Raw genomic sequence first — 18,220 nt, forward strand, 5'->3', positions numbered from 1 at the left:
TAATATTCAAGACTTAGCCCCTGTTAAGACTTATGTTTTTTATTTTTACGTTATTATGAGAGTGAAAATATCATTATGTGAAATATAGGGATATTCACGTATTACTTCATTCTATCAACCTTAATTTTAAATAGCGTAAGTTAAAAAAATTGTATTTTATTATAAATTTTATATTTAAATTATAAAAAAAAAGTTTTTTTCAAAAATGTTAATAGATTTTTAAATAATGAGTATTGCTTGATAAATTAATAACACTGTAGTAATTAGTAGTACTTTTAATATCTGAGGTGTGTTCAAAAATCACAATAGTTATCACTTTTCGGCTTAATTATTTACAATATTAAATTTAAATATATGCAAATAGTAAGATATTTATGTATATATATATATATATATATATATATATTGCTATCTTTCTATAAAAAAAAAACTAAAAATTCTCAGATGCTAACATTTTATAGGCATATTATTAAGATTAGTTTTATTAAATTTATATTTATTTACTTATATATTATAATTATTTTGAATAGATATCCATTGTAAACCAGTGCCCAGCATGAATCTCAATCCTCATCTCAACTATAGAGCAAGTGGGCATAGGCTTGGTCAAACAACATACTTCAACTGTCCACCTGGATTTTTCCTTAAAGGTTCAGCAAATATCACCTGTCTTCCTTCAGGTTAGTCAATGTTATTATGACACCAATTTATTTATGAGTATTGTATGGATTGAACATTTTTTATCAATGGCTAAAAAGTAAATCATGTTGCCATTAGTCTTTTCAAAAATACTTTAACATCTTTATCACTAAGTTGAAAAAAACCAATAGAATTTATATATATATATATATATATATATATGTATAAATGCACATTATTATTTTTTGAATTAGTATATCTAAGTGTTTCTAGATAATAACATGATAAGAAAAATTATTATGGTATTTCGATGAAAATTAAATAAAATACGTTTGATAGAAATCAATTTTAATTTTCAAAATAAGTATCGTAATTTAATTTCGTGCAACTAAATAACTTTTTGTCATTTTTTTTAAAACCAGCTTCAATAATTTGAGCATTTTTCATTTGAAAGTTTTTAAAAAAAAAATTCCTAATAATCTATTAGACTTTAAACTAACTTTTTTAAATTTATTTATTTTGATCTTTGTACTTACATTAAAACTGGAACTGAAACATAAAAAAGTAATAAATTCAAATTATTTCATTTTTTAAATGAATCTTGAGATTTGTTTTCTGTTTTATACGTGTATTTCTCTTGTAGATTATTTGATATTTAGAAATATTATGTAAATTTAATACTTATCTTATAATTATAACAAGTTTAAACACCTACAAAATATGTTTATGAATAAGATTAAAATATTTTCTGCTATAGATTTTTATAATGTACCAATATTAAATCAATATTAAAAGTTTAATTTAATACACTTTCGTATTGTACGTTGTTTTAAATCTATTAACGTATAACTTAACGTATGGCATAGGAAATCTTTAATTTTTTTATATTTTCTATAGAAAAATTAGTTTTAATGAATTTACTCTGTCCACAAAATAAAAATTTGTTTAACTGAAGTAAAATTTGTTATAGTTTATGCGTTTGTAAAATGGAAATAAGACATGTGGGTGTTGCATCATCTTACATAATATAATTGTGTCAAATAACTATAGTACTTACATTATTTTATACCAAAAGTTCTTAAGAGTTAAATACAGTAAATTATCTAAGTTTCTAAGATAGTTCCATATAAATTCAGGAAGTGCGTAGGTAGTAATTTATCATTAGTTTGTGTGATTTTAGTAAAAATATTTGATGAGGTAATTCTACATTTCACACAAACAAATGCACTTTTCACTTATTTATAGTCGATAATTAATATTTTTTACTAAATAGTATGTATTTACCAAATAGTAAAATTCACCAAGTACTGAATAGTAAAACAAAAGTCCAACTTATTTTTTGTGATAAAAAATTAGAAAATATTTTTGTTTCAATTCTGAACAATCGATATTAGATGATTCTTCAATTTTTACATTTCAAAATTAAGATTAAGCGGATGATAAAAATTATAATTTTAAAAGTTGTATGATCGATCTTAAGTAAACTTATTAACGAACTTAAATACGTTTTCAGATTTCTATCATGAAAAAATAGTTGGTATGTTTTCTACACAAATACGTTCGGCATAAAACCCCCTTAAGGTTATTATAATCTTATACCATATATTTAATATGTATAGCTTAAAATGAAAAGGGTCTTTCATAACCTTTGAATATCGTGAACTCTTAGTATGCTACATTGCTACTGGATTAATTAGTTTTGTTGTTGCAGAAGTTCTGAAAGTTCACTATGTTATCGAAACCTTATTTCCTTATTCAGATTTTAGGTTAGGTATAAGTTGAAAAAATAATATTCATTGAAGATCAAATATTAGTCAACTGAATAAGTTATTATTATTATTATTATTATTATTATTTTTTAGTTTCTTTAAATATTAGTCATGGTTTTAATTTAGGAGGGTTTTATTATATTTAAAGCAAAAAATATATCACAAATGTATTTACATTTTACCGTTTGTTGACATTTTATGGTGTACTACTTACACACGTCAACAAAATACCAAAGATTATACGTTACTGTCAGAATATACATTCCTCTATTTTTTTCCAACCACAATAAAATGATCATGGATAAAACGACCATTATGCACCCTAAACATTTTAGTGAAATTGTATTTTTACGATTATTAATTGAAAGTGATTAGCAATTCGAGAATTTCTACGGTAAAAACAAAATTATTCTTTTCTCTGAGCGTAATGGTCAGTAATTAAACTAGGGGACATCCGTGGATTAACGTGGGTCCAAAAGTATAGAAAAAAAAATAATAAAAAAAATCGTTTCAAATTAAATTAGATTTTATCTTCCTTGCAGTACCATATCGTCAATTACTACACAGAAGAGTTAGACAACGTATCTCGTCGAATCTGATAGCCTGTGGAGACTTTCAATTCTCAGTATTATAGACAGTAGTAATGGTTTAATTAAAACAATTAATTTGTTCTGGCTCTTGTCATTCTAATTGAATGGTAGCAGGAAAAAATACATTTTTCAGACCTTTATAACCATTTATATGCATTCACTTTTAAGTTTTACATTAACATTTTTAACGCAAATAAAAATTTATTCTTTATTCTTTATTCTTTGGAAGAAATATTGTTAACATATGATGATTAGTTACTTATAATTATTTCTTTTTAGAACATTATAGTTATATAGCTATGGTATTACTTTTGTTTTACAACTTGGACAATTACACGTATTCAATGTGATTCAATTTAATATTATGGTAAAACTTATTATCTTGTTTATATAGATCTAAGAAGCCTATTATTGTATTCTACCATGTACATTGATGATGATAATAAATAATAATAATAAAAATAATTATAATACGAAAAATATTAACTGTAAGTTAACCACTGTCTCGATATAGCTGAATAAAAACCGTACACACAAAGACGGTACTCGTTTTTGTTTTCTCCTTCACATGGCTCGTTAATTATTCAGGAAATCAGTTGGGAAATGTTTAGAATGAACTCAGGTAGTACATATATACTCACAACGGTAGCCGTGAGCTCACTCGAAACTTTCAAAAACAATAAGTTTCGACGTTCTAGATTCGCTCACACACACACACACACACACACACATGCATAAATGCAAGAGCACGTGCATTCGTGGACAGGCTTTAATTCGGAATTTCCTTTTATGATATACCTATGCATGTAATTCATAATTTATCAATTTGTTATAATTATTTGTAACATACCAAGTCTTATCGCTGAATAGTTTTCATTTATTCCCTAAAAAAAAAAACAACGTATACTGATAACTGCAATATCAAGTTTCGCCTTCACTGGCACAAATTGGTTTAATCTTAACTTGCTAAAATTGAAACTTAAAATAATTCTGTGATTAATTAAAAAAAATATTATTACTGTAACAAAGGTTCGTATTTTTTTTTTAGTTAAAAATTTCTTTTAGTTTTACATATTTTATTATTTTCAGTAGTATCTGTATAATTACTTAATGTAGTTAAGTATACTTACCTATATAATTGATGAAATTAAAAATATTAGCATAATATCAATATAACAATTCGTATTTTGAAAAAAAAAAAAACAAATGTATTCAATATTTTATAAAATTAACGTGTAAAAATACATAAATATTTAATAATGATATATATTTAGGTACGATATCCAGTAATCCGTGCTAAGTTATTTTAAACAAATTAATAATTCGAAGGCATTGAAGAATTACTTTTCACGAATATTTTTCCGATTTGAACTACTGTCTTCCTTGAACTTCATATCGTATCCATTGTTTATATTAGCTTTATATTATATATATATATATATATATGCGTGTAGCAGCAGCCACATCAGTAACCGCCTATTGGTCACGGAACCCGTAAATAAATTTAATACGCTCTCCTCATTCTCACCGTGTTTAACGTTTTATTGATGATTCCCGCTGTATAGCTACAGCACGGGTCCCATTACTCACGTGTTGTAAACGGCGTTAACTGTTTTTTTTCTCTTTCTTTTCATCCTACATATTGTCCCGTACGACATACACACAAAGAAAGCAAAATGCGGTGAGCTGTGGACAGCTTTTCAGATAAACCATAGTGATTGTGATTATATCCTCTATGAAATCTTATCCCACTGCCAAATATCTCTAGTGAATATTGACCTCATGATAAATTTTATTAGTATATACGTATTTGTCCCTGTAAAATGTTTTTAATGAATTCTTACTCTCGATAAGAAAAATAATTCTAATAAAATAATATCCTAATCTGGTAAAATGTTGCCAGAAAATATTTACTAGAGAGAAAATTTTCTAAGTGATTATTATCAACTCATTAAAAGTTTCAAACAAGTAATTTTCACTTAAAAATATTTACCGCAATTTGTGCAATTCGTGAGAAAACAATTTGAAAGAAAAAAATATTCACTAGTTAAATTTTATCGAGCTTTACAAAAGAGTAAATATTTACTAGTTACTAGTGATGTTTTGTTATAAAGGGGAAGGGAGAAAATCAATAAAAAAGATAAAAATATCTAAATTACGATACAATTATGTAATAGAGTTATATAAATATTTTAACCAAGCACGGAACTAGAATTTTTTTTTAGGGGGGGGCAGAGCGGGGAAAATATTTTTTTTACATGTGCTAAGATTTTTTTTCTCATTTTACAAATTTCAAAACATATTTTATTAAAATTGTTGTAGATTTTTCCCTTATTAGATAATACTAGTAGGTTAATTCACCGTAAAAAGACTGAAGATGTTATTTGTTCAAACTTCATTAATTAAATTATTATAATCTATATTAAATTCAATTTATTTAGTAGTGACAAATATATTAAATAAATTAAATATTGATATTTTACACAATATCTGTTTATGCACCAAACAGTAAATGATTGAAAATCTTAAAACGTTAAAATAGTTAACAAAAATGTATAAAATTGCATCAATACTAGTAGGAATAATATTATTTTAAATAAAAATTTGTGATTACCTTACCTAATAATATTATTTAACTAGTAAATTTCAAGTTCTTAGTTCAATACATTTTTTAATCGGTATTTGCATAGTATATTATGTATTGAAGAATCTACTTTGTATTTTTTGTTGAATTTTGGAAGTTAAAATAGTTCATGGATATATATTAAAATGTAGATACTTATATAAATCCTTTCTTTTTATTAATTATTTAGTAACTTCTTACACAATATTAGTGTATTAGTTAAACATATTAAAAATAATTAGTAAACTAAAAATATTTTTACTTGTATACAACAAACATTAAATTAAGTTAATAATATTCTTCGATTTTTGTGTATAAAATATTAATATTATTAAATCGGTTTTTATAACAGCAAAAACTTAAAACACATATCTTCGAAAATATGAAAGTATGAAAATATGAAAGTATTTAAATAATATTACTAATTTAAAAAAAGTATATTTCATAAATTCTCTGATATAGTTCTTTTAAAAATAATGTTTTATGACTTTATTATATCCTACATATTTTTTAGTAGGGGGGCTGGCGAAGGGGCTGAATTGTTTTCTGGGGAGGCTAGAGCCCTACCATGCCCCCCCCCTTGGCGCCGTGCCTGGTTTTAACAGTGGTATCACTGTCTCATGATTGTGTTGTCACTTTTTTGATTTATCAAGTTAATTTTTTTTTTTATGTAGATACCTATTATAAATAATTTGATTGTATGTACGAGTATCTCATAAATGTTCACCTGTATAGTTAATATTATTATTAATAACTGGTATTATTATTATAATCGTCATCATAATTTGTAATACGGTAACCACAAAATGCTTATGTGATATCACCTTTATTTGTATTAAGTTAAGTTCGTATCATATATGTGTCAAGCTGTGACATATTGTTTTGCCAAATTTTCAAGGTACAACACCTGTGCATATTTTTTGTACTTTTAGTGTAATAATATAGCTTTATATTTATTACCACCCAGACCAAGCAAAATTTCAAGTTATTTTATGTCATAGGTTTTTTTTTTTTTTTTATCTCGGTGTTATCATTATTAAATTGGCAAAATTCAACGTGTTATTTTGAACTTTTTAATTTTATTTTTGAAATTGTTTATTAAATAGATAAATATATACAGCAGTTATTGTCTTGGAAAAATGCTAAAATAATATCCTAAATATTATAATTTTACACACGTGACCCTAGGTGTATCAAAAACAGAAAAAAATATTTGAAACATAATTTCTTATATGGTTTTTAATTTTTTTTTTTTATATTATAAAGTATAATTTATTTTCTACATAAATAAGGTAATCTCAATGTGTAAAACTTCACATAAGATAATATACTATGGCATGTTCGAAGAAAACGAGAAACCAAAAATATCGTTGAAAAATTGAGATATTGTTTGTTCAGTTTTACATATTATTTATATTTCTAAAATAGTTTTATGAAGCTCAGAAAATACAATTTTTGTTTAATTTAAAATTTTTTTTTTATTGAAAGATTATTTATTTAAAATCAGTATCACTTATACTGCTATATTTATTCTTTTTGATTTTATATATTTGTCTATTTAACAGAAAATGTTTAAGAAAACTTATCGTGTAACAAATTTAAAAAAAAAATCGATAACAGTAACCCAGATGAACAGTTTTGGAAATAAAAAATAAAAATGATCTCAAAAGTATAATTTTAATACAGCTGTTTGTTATTTAACAATGGTAAATAGTTTACAAAATAATATTAAGATAAAAATATGTAAGATGCTAGTGATTAGTAAATATTATCCTAGGTACTATTTTTATATTTTAGTGTTCAATAAAAGATTGTATATTATAATAAACAAAAGTAATTTGTTCAATATTATTAATTGATTTTTTGTCCAATGAGATTTGTTAATAGACGTTAGTTATTAACATAAAAACTATTTTTGTGTAGATATTTAATATTGTTTGTTATTAAAATAAAAATAGTCAATTGTCTTAGTGTTGTGCTTGTAAATGTGTCTATTTTTGTAACAGCATACCGGCATTAAACTATTATTTTAATTTATAATTTATTCCTCCCATAACAAAATTGAATGTACGCCACTGTATGCATCGCGCCTACCTACATAAGTCGTATATTATGATATAACATATTAATAATATACTTAACATCGAGAATACCGTTCTGCTATAGTAAATGTGCGGTACATTCATAAGTGAATTATGGCTTATCGTTGTACAGCCGTAGCCGTTTGGTAGGTAGTTATGTAAATTGGTAATAATGTCATGTTAAATGTCTATCTTAGATAAGGAAAAAAAATACTGTGTAATTTTATAGATACCAATGCAGTTTCGTAAACCACTTTGGCGGATGTAATTCGGAACTCAGAGATCACAATACAACTCACGAACGAAGCCGGTCACCGATGAGACAATAAACTTTGCAAGCTACAGTTGTATAATGTTATTATGTACTCGAACATATACAAAAGCGACCACTCCGTCGTTTGGTGTTTAAGCGGTATACGCGCGGTGTTCCATGTGCTGAACCGGGAATCGATTCTGTTTCGAACCAATAAATATTAACGGCTATCTTAAAGCGTTATTATATATACACACACCCTAAAGTTAACCTATTTCACCCAGTCCCTTACGTATCTCAATACCACATCAACCCTAGCTGTGTGTTCAGCCACAGTTGTAGTAGCATCAGCGGCAGCCGTTCCGGTTATTCAATCTCGTTTACCCACCCCTACAACAACAGTCTACCGTATAACAGTCGCTTTCAATTGTTATAATAATAATAATTATTATTATGCGAACGTCTCGCGTAATTGTGAACGTTATTTATACAGAGTATATAGACCCGACCGACGCCGACGTTTAAATAACACTGCACGCTTGAAATCAACCATTTGAACGTAGTCGATGGCCATTAATAAATGCATATTATAATGAAATTAATTGAAAAATATATAACAGATACAAAGTCAAAATTACATAACAATACAACTGTTAGACTTGTTGAATGAATACTGTAAGAAATAATCTAGAATATATTAATAATTGTAAACTTTCGCTCTATCAAATTTCAGTCAACCACGAGTTCTGACACATCCATATCTACTGGTTTATTAAAAAAAAAACAAGTCGGTTGTTATTCCTAATAAGTTGTTACTCGCTAGTTTGAGCGAACATTAAAGGGTTTACACTTTCTATTTTTTCACTAGAACTTTTCACGCACTTATATCTATATGCGTACCATTAAAAAGATTTTTTTTTAATGTTATAAAACTGAATTTTTTTTTTTGACTTGGGAGGAGATTTATCCCCCTCCCATTAGTACACCAATAAATGTATAATATAAACCTAATATTCTCTTGAAACGGCAAATTTATGATGTTTATATACCTAAAAGAAATAAAATATATTTTAATATTAAACTTTAAAAATAATTACATATTTATGATATGTAAAACTTATATAAAATTATTATACAAAATATTAATTTCAACTGTACAACCTTTTTTTTTATTTTTATGCAAGATTAAAACATGCAATATGCAAGTAAAAACGTGAATAATTAAATTGAATAGCCAAACTAAAGACATACGATGTGAATACAAAACTCTAACTATTTTAAATTTAAATTTTCACTATTATTACATCAATTAAAAGTTACTTTAAGTATCTACTAAAAAATTAATAGTAATTATATCCTAATTAAAATGTTCTATAACAAAAATGAATAACAATGTTTTAATTTATAAACGTCAAGTTCTCACTTTTAAAAATAAATTTAGATTAAATATTATAAAAAGCTAACTTTTTGTATTTTTGTTTTATAGCAATTCAGAATTATAACTTTTTTATTCTTTACCACTTAAATATTTTCTACATTTATAATAGTATTTTTGAGACTTTCTTTATTTTTTATATAAATTATGTAAATAGGTATATAATATATTCCATTTATAAGCAAGCTAAAAAAATATTTGTTTTATTTATAATATTATACTATTTTTTTTTTTATTGAAAATAAGTGATTAGTAATAATATTAATAAAATACTAGACTTTGTAATTTTAATTTTCATCCTATATATAATTTAAAATATAATAAATCGAAATGGTTTATCAACCAGTAATTAAATAAAATAAGAAAATCTTATTGATTAATTAAATATAAACTCAATACATTAACGTTAAACTTGTTTAATAAATTTACTAAGTATAGATTTTTTAAGTTAACACGTTGAAATTTATTTTTAAATTTGCTTGATTTATTTTTAATTTTTTAATTATTATTAATATTATGTCCTATCAACATCAGAATCATCCTTGAATGGTTATGTTGTTAGTTTGATTAGTTAATTCGTTATAAGTATTTAAAGTTTAGATAAGCAGATCAACTATTTGGTAGACCAATAGAGGGTCATGGGGTTACCGTGACACTTTACTTCACACATATTTATATATCTAACTAATAAAGTTACAATAATTACGAGGATAATAATTCGTTCGAAATTTATCATAACTTAATCTTTGTCTATAGAAAACATTTTAATTGATTATAGTATTAAAATAAACATATTTTGTTCTTAATAATTTATAAGATTTATCATACATTTAAACGTTTATTTTTATTTATAAGTACGTAAAAGAAAAAAAAAACGATTAAACAAATCGTATACCAGGCAGATATCGTCTCATAAAAACTTTTTACTAGGTAGTATTACTTTGACTTTGAAGAAGAATTTTCAAGTATTTTTTGTGTATGACAATAATAATTATTATTTATTAGAAAAATTTAGCAATATTAAATTTTCATTAAAGTATTATTTTAAATTACAAAATATTAAATTAAAATATTATGTATTTAGTAAATCAATTTTTGTTTTCGTGTATTCAAAATCCTTATGATTTATGAACATAGAATGTATTCGACATAATATTATTCAACATAATACCACTATTCTATACCTCAAAATATATTATAAATGAATATTATGTTTCATCTACAAAAAGATAAGGATCAAATGAATGAAAAATATATTTCATAGCATTTTTGACGAATAAATGCATTAAACATATTTATTAATAGTTTTAGAAAATATTTATTTATTGATTCATTTATCAGATAAATTTAGAATTTTTAGTAAGTGTGTAAATATTTTAAATTAAATTAAATAACAAAATTCCTAAGTATTTTAAATTCTGAGTGAATGTCATAATTTATTTGATTCTGAAATGTTTTAGATTTTTAACAAAGCAATGATTGTATTGATCTTACAATAATGTATATGTATTCTTTTATTTCTCTTATCATCTTTTAGACTAATAAGAATGCATATATTTTTAAATTCAAAATATATTTCTGGAAGGAAAATGTAGTGAATTCAGTTGAATTTTGTCGGATAAAAATTAAGAAGTGTCAATTATTTTTTTTTTACAATAAAATAAAACAAAAAAAAATCTTTTATGAAACTAGTTTTTGGCAATATATATTTTTTCAATAATATTGTTGATAAAAAAATGTGTGTTAAATAATTTGTGCGTTTAGTGTAAGGTATAATGAATAATACATTGATTAAAACAAAATGTTTAAAAAAACTATCCACTTAACAAATTAAACGGATAACAAAAAATAGATATAATGAAAATAAAAATGGCTGCAAATGTACATATAAAAGAGCCCGTTTACAAATATACGAAGTTTAACATCTGTTATTGCCTCTTTTCCTTAATCAATTTCTTTGAAATTTATGTGGTCACAAAATAGTTTAAAAATATTAGCAAATCCGCTTTCAGAGTTTACAGTCATTATATTGCAAATATTTTACTATAATAATTATATTAATAATATTTGTTATTATTTATTAGTTTTTATATTAATATATTTTTCTATTTTATCTTTATACACAAGATAATAATCAACAAACATAAGTATTAGAATTTCTACATTTTTAGAAAAATGTGAATTTTGGTTGACTTGAAACTATTCGACAACGTGTCAAGTTTTGTTAAGGATGTCAGAATGTTTGATCAAGTTATAAAATATATTATCCATTTGAATTTGTGAAAATTGACGCATGTCTTATACAATTATTGTACAACATTTTATTGTCCTTATTTTAAACATTAAGGCCGTTATTGGTAATTTTTAAATATAATTAGAAATCATAATGATAAATCGGTAAATGACTATTAAATTATCATTGTTATTCTCAGTTTTGAGATATATTAGTAGTTTTAGTTTCGTTGTCTGAATATACTTCCACACGGTACATATTAGAGTGAATTTGTGAGTGCAAAGTTTTTGTATAAATATTTAAATCATAATAAATTTCTAAAATTCACTTAGGGTTAATTAAAAATCATAATTAACGACAAAGATATACCGAATAATTTTTAAATATAAAATTATATTTTAAAATTGATTCATCCCGACGCTATATTATTTACACGACTTTAGGTGTATAAATTTTTTAATATAATAATTATAACGAATTCGTGGTATAATCATATCTACTGTCTTGAAATAATATAATCTTAATATTTATTACATTTTAATGTCAGTCACGTTGTTCCTTCAAATTTAGTACTCTTTTATTTATCGATATACATTGTAAATGAATATATTTTTTTTTATTAATCAGAAAATATGTTTATAGATTAGTTCAATTTAATATAAGTGATTAAAAGCATTACTAAAAAAAAAGTTTAGCTGAATAACTCTATGAGATTTTTTTTTTAAAACACATAATTTACTAATTATATATATATATTGAATTAATAACTAAAAATACTGCTGTATTTGTATTATTATTGAAAATATCTTAAACAACTAAAAAAAAGAATAAATTGCTTAAGATAATATAATATCAGTGTTAAATAACATGTTTAATACACAATAGAAAAATAATTAAAAACTATCATGGGAAATATGATAAAAAATAAGATGAATACATTTTATGTGTTTTAGTGTGTTATACATTAAAAATAAAATACTATTGAACACAATAAATATTTTATTTTGTTGGTTTTGAAAAAAAAAAAATATTTAAATTAATGTTTATAAATTATAATTATACAAATACTTAGTATATTAAAGGTTTATTTCGTATAAATGGAATTTGTTTAATAAATTCAAATATAATATATTTTCATTTAAAACTATTTATTTTAAATAGAATAATAAATATTATAAATAATTTATAAAATTTTAAGAAGCCCATAAAATTTAGTTTTAATTGTTTTTTTTTTTTTTTTTAATTCATTAGTTTCAGTTTGGAATCTGTGAATGGGCTTTTAAAGTCTTAGATTTAGTTATGATTTTTTTAACCCATGTTGTTTAAATTTTTGTTTCAGTTACGGTTACATCGTTTATAATAAATTAAAAAAAAAAAAATCAAAGTTTCAACTGATTTTAAAAAATCGGTTTCGTTCCTAATTATAGATATATTGAAATTTTTAACTGTTTATCTGTTTATAATGACATGTGTATTAAAATATAATATAAATTATTTTTATATTATACAAATACTATATGATAGGAATTAATATAGGACATACGTACTATTGTACCAAAATACTATTTTATTGATGAATTTCTTGGCTATAACAATATTAGCTAACAATATGAAATGTTTTTTTGTGAAAAATTTTGTTGAGTTTTTTCAATTACAAAAAAAAGTAAAAATGTGCAATTTTATTGTATTTTTTGGAGGTAAAAAGGTAAAATGAGCACAATTGTATTGCACTGTTACTGAGTAACTTCGCTGATTAACATTTTACCACAAACACAACGGTCGAATAAAACTTGTTTACTATTATTCTGCATTTCTATCCCATGTCAAACACAAGATAACGCCCACTAAAACTTTGAATAAACTACAAGGGTAAAATAAGGATAGGTTTGTTGATTAGGACCACTTGAGTAATTCATAGAAAATTCACTTTAGAGTGATATCATATGTATTATATTATATTATATTTGTAAGGATTCACTAATATATTTGACCAACCGTGAACCTTAATCCTATAAAATACCTCTGCTAAATCTGAATAAATACTTAATTAATCTTCTTAAATATATTATGTTATCAGTAAAGTTATTGAATTCCTATATAAATTATTTGATCAATAAATAAAATACGAAATAAATTATTTATGTAATATTTATAATTAAACCTATACATTTGATTAAGTATATGCTAAAAATTTTATAAATGTATTAATTGCATAAACTGTCCGAGTAAATTCACAGGAATTTCACATTTATTAAAACAACAATTTGCAAATCAAAACATGATATTAGTGACTTTTGTATTAAATGGTAATGAAAATAAATTATTTTTGTTTTTTATTGTAATTGGAATGAATAAAAAACATTTAATATGGAAAAAAATCATGATAATACCTTATTAATTATTAATTTTTATTTTTGATTGCTTTTATAAAATTAGTGGAATTCAAATATATTATTTAATCAACATGAAATGTAAATAATTTAAAGATACATTTATCAAAAAATACTGTATCAGTTTACTCATCTACAATGAATATTATTAATCATTAATACAGTATAATATTGTCTACCATGATGATTAAACGAAAATATTTATCGTACTTATATGAAACTTATTTACTAATTATTTTAATCACTTATTATAAATTCATCAGTTTATCGTACTTTATTTCTTATTAGTTATTCGTACAGCGTTCATACTATTTGTTATTAAATATTAATATGATATATTTTTAATCAAATTGTGTTGATATTGATAGAATAATAAAATAAGAAAAAAAATATAATATCAACAAAAGAAACAAAAGTGAGCTAGTATCCAAAGGCAAATAATAGGTACATCTCAAACAGTACTCAACGGAATTTTAATTAAACTCTTATGCGACCCTCGCAATTAAAGTTTTCCTCGTTTCTCTTGTCCCCTTTGTGTGCGAGTTATACGATACGTGTCATATAAGAAAAATATTTTCAGGCCCTAAAAAACATTTTTTTCCCCCCTAAAGATTAAAAAGACTCCATAAATTAGCATACTTTATCTTTAATAAAAAAAAAAAAAATTAAAAAAAAACTGTGTACCTACACTTGTTATGTACGTGAGACGTTTATATTTTAAAGGTATCAAAAATAAGTAAATCACTTTTCTTGTAATAAATAAAATAAAAAATAATGTGTTATCGTTTTATCGATGTACTTAAATTGTAAAAATAAATATTTTACCACGTTTTATATATATTTAGTTACACACACAAATAATTATGATATGGATATAATCATTGTAGTTACAATATAATAATTACCAGTACATATTTTAATATCCTATAAAATTCATGACATAATTAATAATATAATATATTAAAAATATTTAAAAACTATAATATTCGCCAAATCCTTGGAATGAAATAATGTCAATCTGGATAATCTAAATTATTTTATCACTAAAAAGTCATTCTCAGCGTTAAATACAAATCAAATAACAGCAAAAGTACATTATTTTTAAATTCATAAAACGTTTTATAAGATAAACCTAAGACTTCAACGTTTTTATTAAAATAACTAAAGAATTGCAATTTTGAAAAATATCACGTATAGGTATTTATGTCTAGACAGTTGTAGCTTTTAAAGTACTTTTACTACTTCAAAAACGTTATTTCGATATAAGAATACATCATAGAGTAATATAAAAAAAGAAATAAAACAAGATACGACCAGAACAATTTTCGCGACGTAGCGTAATCTATTATGTTTTGTTGTTATTTTTAATTTAAAACCACGATTCAACACTAATCGCTAATCTATATACAGAATACTATGTCTTGAGAATGATGTATAGATCAATTTAAATATTTTTAAAGTAAACTAGTAATTTTTTTTTTAAATATCAATAAATAAGTTGTACGGTATAACTTATTCATATCATCATAATTAGAATAATTAATTTAAATTCATATGAAAAATGGTTATAAATTTTTTTATACAATTTTAATAAAATATACATGGTAATTCAATAAATCTTAATCAATTCTGAAATTAAAGAAATTAATAGAGGTATGAAAAAAACAACTTTAGAAAAACATATTGAATTAAAAAAATTATCCAAAAAAGATATTATTTTATTTTTTTAAATGTATTATTATATATCAAACAAGGAACAGTATTTAAATTTCTATTTATCGTGACTTTCTAGTAATCTTATTGGCTATTCAAAATTTTAAAGTTGACTTTTTTAAGTATAATATATGAGTGTTAAGTTTTCAATCTATTTATATTACCACCTGTGACTTTCGAAATACCTACTAATACTACTAAGATATAATTGATTTTAACGTAATGGGAAAAAAGTTGCATTGTACAAATAGTAAATTTTCACTTGCCTCAGACCTTAACGTGAATATATGTCCTTAAACCGTACGAATGAAACGCTCTATAAATGTACATTTTACATCGCCACGCAAAGTTATCGTGATTGACGACGACTACAATTCGGAGCTTTGATATTTATACCGACACAATATCGTTATTTTATAACGAAAAAAGTACTGTGAGATAACGCATCTATGCGAACACATACGAATACCTAATCTCTTTGATCCGTTAGGTAGTTTAGATAGTGATCAGGCACTAAAATATACACAACGCCCCATACAATATAGTTTTAGATAGACACTATTATGTCTATACTCTATATCTATGAATATACCGTATAATATATAATACTATAATGTATGTATTGACGTATGCAGAGCCCGCTCCTCTTATTTCCTGTTCATTGTTACATTTTTTTCTGTGGGAGCGAATTCATTTCCTAGACATACGTTATACATTAATTGATACCCTGAAATTAATTTTAAAACCTATAAACTGATTTCTAACACACATATATTTGATAATAAATTTATTTTATTAGCGTTTCCCTGCTGAAGAAACTACAAGGGTAGTTGGCTGACACGTCTCCCAAATATTTTTTTTAGATATTAAATTTAATAAATTGTCACATTTTGATTCATGACTATTTAAAGTGGGTCAAACTTTTCTAATTTAGTTATTACATGTTGTTAATCATCGACATATGGTTTGTTTTTCCATATACTAGGGGGTTGTTGATTGAAAGTAACAATTTTAATCTCATTTCTTTCAAAAAATTTATGTCTGCCAAACATCAATGAGATTTGAGCTATATTAAATTTGTGCATGATCCTTTTTTTCACAATTTTTTTATTATTTCTAACTCAATTACTCCTCTAATAAATTAATATATATATTTGACTGTACTTCTAATAGGACACTTATAGTAGTTGATAAATAATATTTAGACGCACATTAAATAAATTATTTGAATTTTACTAACCGTATGATTTAAATACATCATTATAAATTTATGTTTATTACATAAGGTAACTTTTGGATTTTCTAGCCTCATTACTCCTTTAATCAATACATTTTTCTATCTTTACTTCTAATTACACACATCCGAGTTGGTTAATAATTTTTGGGCGCACATAAAATAAATAAGTTTCTAAATTGTTATACATTAATATAAATACGTCATTATAAATTTATGTAATAATACAAGGTACTCGTATATTTTCAAAAACTATAAAACATACATTTTTATAATAAATAAGTAACATTTCAATTATAAAAATGTATTTAGTTAAAGTTTTTGCAAATCAAACCACTATTTTTAAATTAATTATATTTTATTTTTTTTTCCTTTGATTCTTTATTATTGTTTTCAGTTTATTTCCCATATTTTCAACCGAAACAAAAATTGAAAACTTTTTGTTGTATTATAGAAAATTAAAGATTAAATAAACTTTTCTAGATAGATTATGTTGGTTAAAAAATATAATTTATTGTGAATTGAATTATTCAGTAACATTTTTTGCTAGAAAAATGAAACAAGACAATCGGTAGAATTAAAGTTATTGTAAATAATCTTCTTATTAAAGTTGTGTACATTGAAATGCATATAGTTGGTATCAATATAGATTTTGAAATACAATTTATATATATATATAATTATATTGACTATACTAATATTATTATTAATGATATATTACTGGAAATAAAAAAAAAGTTAACCTCTCCACTTTATCAAACCTTGCGTAATCCGCTGGTGTATACTGAATACCTACATGTATTCTGCACCCGACCGACCGACCACTCAATATATTCCGTTATCTGACGTGTGGTGTTATGCGACGCAACGACGACGACCGACCATCCTCTAATGGTAACGATTTTGCTTGCAATAATGTCATAATATGGGTGAGGGGTGTGTGATAAAATATTATTATTATTAAGGAAACCAACACACGCGCATTATTAAATGCATACATATGTATTATTACGCAACGTCGACGTGTTTGTTTGTATAAATCGTGCAAAACGCTATAGTCCTCTACTGCTGCTGCCCCTGGCTACTCCTTTTCCAAGCCGACGCCGTCATTATGGGTTTTCCGTGTTTTGCATACCTTACGATGAATTCGTGTAGTATGTCACATGCACACGTATGGCGCACACACATACACACATACCCACACTGTGTGTTTTGTTAGTTTTGGGTATGTGTGCGTGACGATGGACCTACTATACGTAC

At 24.1% G+C, this 18,220-nt stretch overlaps 1 protein-coding gene across 1 annotated transcript in view; it reads left to right on the top strand.

The window, feature by feature from the left end:
- Nucleotides 1-18,220, top strand: part of LOC112591148 (locomotion-related protein Hikaru genki) — a 121,983-nt gene that overhangs the window by 77,369 nt on the left and 26,394 nt on the right. The window contains exon 7 of the mRNA XM_025334859.1: nucleotides 531-680. Coding sequence (XP_025190644.1) covers nucleotides 531-680 — 150 coding nt within the window. The remainder of the gene's footprint in view (nucleotides 1-530; nucleotides 681-18,220) is intronic.

This window comes from Melanaphis sacchari, unplaced genomic scaffold (genome assembly GCF_002803265.2).
Source record: "Melanaphis sacchari strain LSU unplaced genomic scaffold, SCAv2.0 Contig12_pilon_pilon, whole genome shotgun sequence".
NCBI lineage: Eukaryota > Metazoa > Arthropoda > Insecta > Hemiptera > Aphididae > Melanaphis > Melanaphis sacchari.